The sequence below is a fragment of the Palaemon carinicauda genome, chromosome 8 (genome assembly GCF_036898095.1).
Source record: "Palaemon carinicauda isolate YSFRI2023 chromosome 8, ASM3689809v2, whole genome shotgun sequence".
NCBI lineage: Eukaryota > Metazoa > Arthropoda > Malacostraca > Decapoda > Palaemonidae > Palaemon > Palaemon carinicauda.
In genome coordinates, this window is record NC_090732.1 from 162,264,631 (window position 1) to 162,276,658 (window position 12,028).

The window sequence follows — 12,028 nt, forward strand, 5'->3', positions numbered from 1 at the left end:
AGAATATAGTAATTTCGAAGTTTAAGGTATAACTAACTCTATAAATTTTTTTAGTAAAATGTAATGTGGGGCTAGAAAAATGCACTAAGCAGCGAGTTTAGCAAATTTACAAACCCAGGTTTTGGACATAAAATCTAGATTTTATGCTGGCCCCCTCTTTTTGTAAAACCCAATTGTCTTTGTTCTTATAATCACATATCTTTATATATGTATTATTTTGGTGTATTTTAATTACAAACAATTTCCTTTACTATTCGAATGTATAGAGCCGTTTAACATTTTTGTTGTGTCTACCGTTAGATAGGCCTAATGAAAATTATCTTTTATAGCCTATTGTCATTATCGTTGAAATGGAAACTTTATCTATGATAATTGAAAAGAGAGGAAAGAGGCGATAATGACAGAAACATGATAAATAAATAGACTACCAAAATAAGACAATTGTACAAGGATTGTTGAAGAAATAACTATTTTTGGTAAAGGATAATATAAGAAACAAAGTTTTAGTCAATTAATAAATGACCTGTAATATTTTTTGCAATTAACAAGGGAAAAGCTAAATTTAGATATTTTAGAATTAGTTAAATACTGAAAAAAAAAAACATGTAAGGCACACATGAAATGAAAATAGACATAATAGGGAAGGAAGTGAGGGGTAAGTGCATGAAAACAGGGCATCAAATATGGATGATAACATAAGAACTTATGAATATAATATACCAGAACATTATAACTTTGAACATGGCTATCTAAAATCATGTTTGTAAAAAATGCCACAGAAAGAAAACAGGTAAAAGAAAAATGAGATAACTGGAAGACCAACAAAATTTTCAGATAACTTAAGTAAAATGTGCAAGATGATAATAAAAAGGAAATTGATAGACGCACAAGAACAGATGAAGACAATTATAAACGACAGCTTAATCTTACAGTATTAGGTAGAAGGGAGGTATAGGACTATTAAAAATCCTAGTGCCATAAACTTCAGTTAAGCTTTCGATACTGTGAAAAAAAAAGATGTATTGACAACAGTTTCGAAAGAATACAACATCCATACGAAAATCGTGAATGTAATTGGAAGCTAAATATGCCAGGAGTATATATTACTTGTGTTTTGTCATGATTAGGAAAGCCGTAGGTTACTAGTCAGAGCGATCAAAATAATCTCCTACCATCACCAACCCGCAAGTGAACAGCGTGGTCATGAAAATGGCTAAACCCCAGACTAAGGTCTATAGACCTTGTCCCAGACTTCATTAAGAACTCGTCAGAGGCCTTTAAAGTCCTGAAGTGGACTAAAACGGCTGCATTTGTTGTTGTTGTAGAACAATAATGGATGTTTCTTTTTAGTGGAATAAGGCAAGGATGCTTATGATGAACGTCGCCACAACTTACTTCATGATAAAGAGAATATAGAAGAGGAAGGAAAGAGTTATAAAAATGAGTTAGTAAAGAGTCTTAGTTTGCTGGAATGGCTTGGTGATGATCACTTCTGGGCTGCCCAAAAGGCAAGAGCCCGGGTCTTACACAAGGTAAGGCAATCTATACAGACAAACAGACAGACAGACAGACATTGGTGATGATAAAAATGAGTTTTACATACAGTATGAGCAAGTCCAAGAGCTCAAAGTTAACGTGTTGTCGTTGATTTAATCTTTGTACATACATACATATACCAAGGCAGTTCCCCCAATTTTGCGGGGTAGCCGACATCAACAAAGAAACAAAAACAAAAAGGGGACCTCTACTCTCTACGTTCCTCCCAGCCTAACCAGGGACTCAACCGAGTTCAGCTGGTACTGCTAGGGTGCCACAGCCCAACCTCTCACATTATCCACCACAGACAAAGCTTCATAATGCTGAATCCCCTACTGCTGCTACCTCCACGGTCATCTAAGGCATCGGAGGCAGCAGCAGGGCCTACTGGAACTGCGTCACAATCGCTCGCCATTCATTCCTATTTCTAGCACGCTCTCTTGCCTCGCTCACATCTATCCTCCTATCACCCAGAGCTTCCTTCACTCCATCCATCCACCCAAACCTTGGCCTTCCTCTCGTAATTCTCCCATCAACTCTTGCATTCATCACCTTCTTTAGCAGACAGCCATTTTCCATTCTCTCAACATGGCCAAACCACCTCAACACATTCATATCCACTCTAGCTGCTAACTCATTTCTTACACCCGTTCTCACCCTCACCACATCGTTCCTAACCCTATCTACTCGAGATACATCAGCCATACTCCTTAGACACTTCATCTCAAACACATTCAATTTCTGTCTCTCCATCACTTTCATTAAAAAACATTAATTCTCTGGGCATAATGTATTTCTACCTCTTCATCAGTTGCATCTGACTTAATTTATCCCTTGCGAGATGTTCCCCTTCTGAGTCTGTTATACAAATCTAATTATCTTACTTTTATTTTCCAAGAGCCTTACATTTTTATCCTGTCATGGTTGAGCTGTAAGTTTAAATATGAATCCATTAGTTATAGGCCTACAGTTTTATTTTTTTTTTTTCGACGGGACGTGGTTAGATGAGAGAATCAGGTTGCCCGTCTCCTCCACACTTTGGCCCCCTTTCTCCAATGTTATTATCAGTTATTTGAAGAAAAAAATATATATTTATCTACACGTAGTCCAACGGAAATGTTGTCGTCTCCGGATGAACAAGTTTCACATGCAAGTCGTTATAAGTAAAATTAAAAGACGTTCGTTCGAAAAACAAGATAATGATATCAGCAACGAAATTCCTACCAGCATCCAATCCCACGGGACATCTGAAAGATTAAAGATATTAAGGCTTTCAAGAGGAAACTGAAAACTTTCTTGTTCTGTGAATGCTTCGATGGTGACGATTTGAAAATAAGCGAGCAATATGCGATGTGAAATGTTGAATATTTCAAAGTAATATGAAGTAAAAAGTATAAGTTGCCTAACTCATAATCTTCACGATCTCTGATCTTGCTGACGTAGTTGTAATAACTAGGCTTGTGTCAATTGAGTTATGTTGTTAAATCAACTTTTATTTAGGAATACACTGTTAGAAGGTTATACATTTATAACTTTGGATGGAGTACTCAACCGTGCTTATCAACGCTTACCTTTGCATCAATTCCATCTCTTAAATGTAGGTATGTAGTTAAAATCCCTTGATATAAACTTAGCTAAAGTGGCTGTATGGTTCAAATTATGGAGGATGAAGCTGAATACTATCAAATCTCAGAGTAGGTCAAGGACAGTGGCAAAACATACAGATCTTTGCATTATTATTATTATTATTATTATTATTATTATTATTATTATTATTATTATTATTATTATTATTATTTGCTAAGCTACAAACCTAGTTGGCAAAGCAGGATGTTATAAGCCAAGGGGCCCTAACAGGGAAAATAGCCCAGTGAGGAAAGGAAACGAAGAAAAAGGAAATATTTTCAGAAGAGTAACAACATTAGAATAAATATCTCCTTTATAAATGATACAAAATTTAACAAAACAAGAGGAAGAGAAATAAGATAGAATAGTGTGCACGAGTGTACCCTCAAGCAAGAGAACTCTAACCCAAGACAGTGGAAGACCATGGTACAGAGGCTATGGCACTACCCAAGACTAAAGAACAATGGTTTGATTTTGGAGTGTCCTTCTCCTAGAAGAGCTGGTTACCATAGCTAAAGAGTCTCTTCTACCCTTACCAAGAGGAACGTGGCCACTGAATTACAGTGCAGTGACCGCTCTTTAACTATGTACAGCTCATTTAAAATTCTATGTGTGATTCTAGATTGCGAATATACTTTCATCAAACACACCCAGTATGCTTCTTCTTTAATTGCACAAAAAAAAAATATTTTGGTCATTTAAGATTCTTACTTTCAATTCTTTGTTACTTGGCCCTCTCTTCTCCTTTGTCTTGATTTAAACCCCTTTGCTTCTCTCTCTCTCTCTCTCTCTCTCTCTCTCTCTCTCTCTCTCTCTCTCTCTCTCTCTCTCTCGACTGAGGGAAAAACCGAGAGAACGACTCTCTCTCTCTCTCTCTCTCTCTCTCTCTCTCTCTCTCTCTCTCTCTCTCTCTCTCTCTCTTGACGTTCGCAGACTGGGGGAAAAACCGAGAGAAAAAGAAGGAAAAAAAAAAACGAGAGAACGAGAAGGGAAAAAATGGGATCTCGGATTCGAAGAAGAAAATCTGTCGGAAATCAAGGCAAGGCATCAAAAAGTTTTTGATAGAAAAAGAAGGGGAGTTTGTCAGAGGAGAGGCACGGGCGAGGAAGGAAGGGCTAACTCCAAATGTTCGAATCCTTTTATACTGTCTTTTTATTCGACTAAGTTTTGAACATTGTCCTCATGTTTGGTTTTCAGCTGCTGGCGTTCATTTTAATTTTTTCGAACAAAAACTTGCGGTCTATTAACCTCGTTTAAATGTTTAAAGGTCGTTCATGAATGGCAGAGGCATAGGAAATAGCAAGGCACTAGAGGTATGTCAATGTCTGCAGTGTTTCCCGCCCTGTTTTGGTTGCAACCTTGATACAGCTTTAGCTTTTACAAACGATCCTAAATGTGTGAATATGTAGTAATAAATCCAGTCTATTTTGTGAATATATATATATATATATATATATATATATATATATATATATATATATATATATATATATACATATACATATACATATACATATACATACACACACACACACACACACACACATATATATATATATATATATATATATATATATATATATATATATATATATATATATACATATACATGTATATATATATATATATATATATATATATATATATATATATATATATATATATATATATATATATATATATATATACAATCTCCTCTTACGCCTATTGACGTAAAGGGTCTCTGTTAGATTTCGCTAGTCGTCTCTATCTTGAGCTTTTAAATCGATACTTCACCATTTATCATCTCCTACTTCACGCTTCAGAGTCCTCAGCCATGTAGGCCTGGGTCTTCTTCTAACTCTTCTAGTGCCTTGTAAAGCTTAGTTGAAAGTTTGGTAAACTAATGAACTAATCTCTCTTGGGGGAGTGCGAAGAGCATACCCAAACCATCTCCATCTACCCTCGTCATGATCTCATCTACATATGGTACTCGAGTAAACTCTCTTATAGTTTCATTTCTAATCCTGTCCTGCCATTCAACTCCCAATATTCTTCTGGGGCTTTTTTTTCTCGAATCTACAAAATCTGTTGGATATTGTTTCATTGTCATACCACGACTCATAACCATACAGTAACACCGATCTCAGTAAAGTGATATATAGCCTGATCTTTCTATGTAATTTCAGGCGATTTGATTTCCAAATTTTACTTAACTTAGCCATTGTCTGATTTGTCTTTTTTCAATCTTCCATTAAACTCCAATTCTTAAGATCCTGTATTAGAGATCTTCGTTCCTAAATATTTGGTTAGATATAAAATTCTAGAAGGATACGGAATGAGGTAATTAGGGGTACCACCGGAGTGAGAGAACTATCAGATAAGATCCAAGAAAGTAGACTGAGGTGGTATGGTCATGTAATGAGAAGAGATGAACAGTATATTGGGAGGAGAGTGATGGAAATGGAGGTACAGGGAACGAGAAGGAGAGGGAGATCAAAGCAAAGGTGGATGGACTGTATCAAGGATGACCTTCGATCAAAGGGATTAACCGGTGATGAAGTGTGGGACAGAGATAGATGGAGAATGCTGGCCAAAAACATCGACCCCACATAGAAGTGGGAAGAGATGCAGACAAAGAAGAAGAAGATATAAAAGTCCAGAATGATACTGGCTGTTTCTTGCATGCTTGTCTGAGTTCAAGAGGGTTTATTGCAAGTTTAAGGAAATAAGTTGTTGCAATTATATTACCAGCTTAGAAATACAACATTGATTTGGAAAAAAAACTCTGACTAACTTTTTTTTTTATATTTATTGATTTAATGACAAATTTATTCCTGGTGCATAATTAGATCAAGCTAGTGATTCCAGGGTTGGAAAATTGACCTTAGAAATTATTTTTTTTAAAGCATATAAAAAGATAATCACTAAATGACATTTTAATCGTAGTTTTTCCTTTATTAATTGGTTACTATTCACTAATCAACTAGTACTAAACATTGAAGAACCTCGCGAAGGCAATTCTACAAGATTGAGGACTTTGTTTAGGGTCTTGATAAATTTCGTTTGCCTACATATCATTCAAGACATCTTTAACCTTCAACTATTGAGACCTTTCTTAACTTAATTCTTCTTTTTATTGCCTTCAACTTTTGAAGCCTGCTAAAGTCTAATTCCTTTCTTTCCACGCCATTTCTCTTTGTTCATTCTGAAGGGTAGAAGTCTTTTTTATACAGGGTGTTCAAAAATCTCTCTTTGCGTCGTGTGACAGCGTTAAGAAAGTATTGGGCTTCCAATGCTCAGAGGCCAGACATTTTGAACACCCTGTATTTACACGACTTTTCCTTTTCGGAATCCTGATTCTTCCTGTAATAGCTGTGATCGCCAATGTCAAAAAGGGAACTTTCTATAGTTACACTAGGTTGTCCTCCACTATGCCATTTTTTACGAGTCTCCTGGCTATCTTCAGTTTGGTCCATAATTGATTGCTCCTCGGTCCCATTTCGTCCAGTCATCTCTTGGGCTATCATCGTCTGTTGGAGAGTTTTCTATGTTTCCATCGGTTTCTTCTTCATCCCACTTCTTCCAGGCCTCTTTATTGCTTCCTTGAATATCTGGTATTTCCTCTCTTTTTCCAGAATTAATTGCTCCTCTGTTCCATTTCTTCCAGCCATTTCTTGGGCTATCATCATCAGCTGGAGAGATTTCCATGTTTCCATCGGTTATTTCTTCATCCCACTTCTTCCAGGCCTCTTTATTGCTTCCTTGAATATGTGGTATTTCCTCTCTTTTTCCAGAATTAATTGCTCCTCTGTTCCATTTCTTCCAGCCATTTCTTGGGCTATCATCATCAGCTGGAGAGATTTCCATGTTTCCATCGGTTATTTCTTCATCCCACTTCTTCCAGGCCTCTTTATTGCTTCCTTGAATATGTGGTATTTCCTCTCTTTTTCCAGAATTAATTGCTCCTCTGTTCCATTTCTTCCAGCCATCTCTTGGGCTATCATCATCTGTTGGAGAGATTTCCATGTTTCCATCGGTTATTTCTTCATCCCACTTCTTCCAGGCCTCTTCATCGTTGTCTTGAATATCTGGTATTTCCTCTCTTTTTCCAGAATTAATAGCTCCTTTGTCCCATTTCCTCCAGTCATCTCTTGGGCTGTCATCGTCCGTTGGAGAGTTTTTTACGTTTCCATCAGGTTTTTCTTCATCCCACTTCTTCGAGGTCTCTTCATTGTTGTCTTGAATATCTGGTACTTCCTCCCTTTTTCCAGAATTAATTGCTTCTCTGTCCCATTTTTTCCAGTCATCTCTTAGGCTATTGCTTTCTGTTGGATTATGTTCCATCTTTCCACCAGGTCTTCCTTCATTATCCAGGATATCTTTGATTGCAGGTACATCATCTAAGTCATCTGTTTTTCTAGAACCTGTGGCTCCTCTGTCCCATTTCTTCCAGTCATCTAATTGGCTGTCCTTGGATTCTGGATCTGTATTTCCATTATCATTTCCGTACTCCTGAACTGTTTTTTCTGATTCCTTTTGTGCACGATCAAACTTATTCTGACTTTTCTTGAACACTTTCTTGTATTTTGCACTCTTACGTCTATCATGAATTGGAGAGAGTGGACTTTGTCTTACAACCCCATTTCCTTTTCGATTAAATTTCTTCCAAAATTTGTCGCGACGGTTCTTAGTCGCAGGTTTTGTCTTGCCCTTTCTAGAACTTTTGCTCTTTAAAAGCCACTTTTTTAACCCTCTTTCTTGAACTTCTACAACTTCAGACAGGTCATTTGCTTTGTTAGTTTCCTCCCTATCAAGAATCCACTTGTCCCAGTTGGTGTTCCTGCTGTTAGTTTTCATTTTCTTGTCCTTTACACCGTTAGAACGATTCCACTTTAGCCAACTGTTTCGGTTGGTGATTTCAGATGCATCGCTTCTCTGTAGGTCTAAATTCTCATTCTCCTGTCGAAAATTGCTGTTTTCCATTGCATCTTGACTTTTCACCAGAGATGTATCATCTATATACCCATCTATGATCTCTTCACTTTGGCCCCAGTCTTTTGGAAGTCTCCCTTGATTGATTTGATCAGATTCAATTAATCCGTTATCTTGCTGTTGGTTGGACTGGAGGGTAAGGCTGTGAATCTGCTTGGCCAGGTCAATGTTATCTTGCCTGTTTTTCTGATTGATTACCTGCCCTGGCCCAGTACCATCTATTTCACCCTCTCGCATCAACGGAATCTGTTGGTTTTCATTTCTCTGCCGGTAATCTGTTTCCCCATTTTGCTGAGGAAGTTCATCCTGGGATCTCTTTTGCTCCCGGTCAAAATCTTTCTCATACGCTAAAGGGTTCTGGGTCTCGTCCAGCCTGCAAAATTGAAGGGTAAATGCTTTAGTTCCATGAGCACATATGTCCCTGATATATTCTTATGCTAAAGCCAATAGCGTAGATAGCTAAATTGCCTTATAATAAAGGGGGGAAGAATGGTTCTTAACATAGGAGGTAATAGAGGTTTGTCTTGATGTTAAAGCCAATAGCATAGGCAGCCAAATGGCTTTATAATAAAGAGGGAGATGGGTGATTCTTAACATAAAAGGTAATAGAGGTTTATCTTGACCTGAATTCAATAAGCATACTCGAGTTTATCATTACATCTTATTACTAAAGACTTAATAACTGAAAGCAGGTGAAGAAAAGTTAGGTTCTTTCCAAAATCTCTTTAAAGGTGTCAGGAAATGTAAATTTTACCCGAACCGTAGAAAACCTATGGGGTTATATCTGCTGTACCGCATGTGTTTCATACACGCTCATACACTGTAGCGGTTTTGCTTTATTATCTTATCGCTCGCTCTTCCCTGCAATGTTAATAAACCAACCTGTTAAGCATGCTAGGTCATGTTTTATTTTGTTTGAATTTATGTGACGCTCTTGCTTGCAACTTCTTGTATATAAACTCGATGATTGTTTAAAAAAGTTTAGTTGCATTCACCTCGCCTCTCAGTTATCACCTGATAGCTCACTCACCCAATTGGTCACTTCGGGGTCACCAGATGTGCGAATGAGCCATTAGGTGGTAACTGAGAGACGAGGTGCAAGCAACTAAATTTTATCAAACATTCATCGAGTTTATATACAAGGACTTGCGAGCAAGAACGTCACAAAAATTCAAACAAAATAAAATATGAGCTAGCATGCTTACACAGGTTGGTCTATTAGCAATGTAGGGAAGAGCGAATGATAAGATAAAAAAGCAAAACCGTTAGTGTATGAGGGTGTATGAAACACATGCCGTACACAGCTGGTTTATTGCCTCTTTTCATCTTTAGAATAATTATCGAAAATGCTGTAAAAATGCTCATCATAGATTTAACTCTAATTAAAGTATAAGTGCACATGTCTTTGTAAATTTGTAATTTTCTCAAAAGATATTTTTTTTATCATCGTCAACTATAGACTTCTGTAACAACAATGTCCAAACATTATAGTTTACTCTAAAGATTCTTCTGAATGATAGATGCAGAAGCTACACGAAGCCGTCCTTATTCTAATTCTAATAGCCAGACATTGAAATACCATGGGTATATAAGCTATGGTACAACCCAAGGCTAGAGAATGGTTTGATTTTCGAGTCTCGACTAAAAGGGCTGCTTTCCATTGCTAAAGTTTTCTACCCTTACAAAGTGCAAAGTAGCCACTGAACAATAACAGTACAGTAGTTAAACCCTTGAGTATTTTACTACTCTCAATTGTATGAATTGTCAATTGTACAAGACAAACTAATTAATGAACATAGATAGGCCAGTGTAGTTAGTGAACATTTAAACAGTAAAAAAATGGGCCTGAGGAATGATCCAATCTAGTATTATCTGGCCAGTCCAAAGAACCCAATCCTTTTGTTTTTAGAGGATCCTCGTTTCTATATCACTTAGGATTTAGATTTCTATAGGCAGGAAATGGAAGTATAAATAATGCCGTTAACATTACAGCATTATGCAATTTGTGACAGCCTGATTCTTCTGTTTTGCAAGCGCCCGATAAAAAAAAAAAAAAAAAAAAAAAAAAACCTTGGACTGCTCCAAAGGAAATGGTAGGTCTTCCCCTTAAAAGACGAAAGAATATTAGTCAGGGAAAAGAGGAAAAGAAAGAGAACTCCAGATTTTGGAATATATGGCGAAACATTAGTCACAGAACTTTGAAATCAGAGTATTGCTACATTACAGAGGTAAAATGTGGAAATTTATGTGATAATGTTAGTCACAGAACTTTGCAATCTGAGTATTTTTAACTTGCAGAGGTAAAATGTGGAAATTGATGTGAAAATGTCAGTCCATAGAACCTTGCAATACCAGTATTCCTAACTTACAGAGATAAAATATGGAAATTGATCTGAAAATGTTAGTCACAGAACCTTGCAATCCGAGTATTGCTAACTTGCAGAGGTAAATGTGAAAATATTAGTCACAGAACCTTGCAATCCGAGTATTGCTAACTTGCAGAGGTAAAATGTGGAAATATTAGTCACAGAACCTTGCAATTCGAGTATTGCTAACTTGCAGAGGTAAAATGTGGAAATATTAGTCACAGAACCTTGCAATCCGAGTATTGCTAACTTGCAGAGGTAAATGTGAAAATATTAGTCACAGAACCTTGCAATCCGAGTATTACTAATTTGCAGAGGTAAAATGTGATAATATTAGTCACAGAACCTTGCAATCCGAGTATTGCTAACTTGCAGAGGTAAATGTGAAAATATTAGTCACAGAACCTTGCAATCCGAGTATTGCTAACTTGCAGAGGTAAATGTGAAAATATTAGTCACAGAACCTTGCAATCCGAGTATTACTAATTTGCAGAGGTAAAATGTGATAATATTAGTCACAGAACCTTGCAATCCGAGTATTGCTAACTTGCAGAGGTAAATGTGAAAATATTAGTCACAGAACCTTGCAATCCGAGTATTGCTAACTTGCAGAGGTAAATGTGAAAATATTAGTCACAGAACCTTGCAATCCGAGTATTACTAATTTGCAGAGGTAAAATGTGATATATTAGTCACAGAACCTTGCAATCCGAGTATTGCTAACTTGCAGAGGTAAATGTGAAAATATTAGTCACAGAACCTTGCAATCCGAGTATTGCTAACTTGCAGAGGTAAATGTGAAAATATTAGTCACAGAACCTTGCAATCCGAGTATTACTAATTTGCAGAGGTAAAATGTGATAATATTAGTCACAGAACCTTGCAATCCGAGTATTGCTAACTTGCAGAGGTAAATGTGAAAATATTAGTCACAGAACCTTGCAATCCGAGTATTGCTAACTTGCAGAGGTAAATGTGAAAATATTAGTCACAGAACCTTGCAATCCGAGTATTACTAATTTGCAGAGGTAAATGTGAAAATATTAGTCACAGAACCTTGCAATCCGAGTATTGCTAACTTGCAGAGGTAAATGTGAAAATATTAGTCACAGAACCTTGCAATCCGAGTATTGCTAACTTGCAGAGGTAAATGTGAAAATATTAGTCACAGAACCTTGCAATCCGAGTATTGCTAACTTGCAGAGGTAAATGTGAAAATATTAGTCACAGAACCTTGCAATCCGAGTATTGCTAACTTGCAGAGGTAAATGTGAAAATATTAGTCACAGAACCTTGCAATCCGAGTATTACTAATTTGCAGAGGTAAAATGTGATATATTAGTCACAGAACCTTGCAATCCGAGTATTGCTAACTTGCAGAGGTAAATGTGAAAATATTAGTCACAGAACCTTGCAATCCGAGTATTGCTAACTTGCAGAGGTAAATGTGAAAATATTAGTCACAGAACCTTGCAATCCGAGTATTGCTAACTTGCAGAGGTAAATGTGAAAATATTAGTCACAGA

General features: G+C 36.7%; 1 protein-coding gene across 1 annotated transcript in view; it reads right to left on the minus strand.

Annotated features, from left to right (window-relative positions):
• Positions 1-5,976: 5,976 nt before the first annotated feature.
• Positions 5,977-12,028, minus strand: part of LOC137646073 (cylicin-2-like) — an 8,696-nt gene continuing 2,644 nt past the window's right edge. Inside the window, exon 3 of the mRNA XM_068379239.1 lies at positions 5,977-8,509. Within this exon, the coding sequence (XP_068235340.1) occupies positions 6,607-8,509 (1,903 nt within the window). The 3' untranslated portion in view covers positions 5,977-6,606. The remainder of the gene's footprint in view (positions 8,510-12,028) is intronic.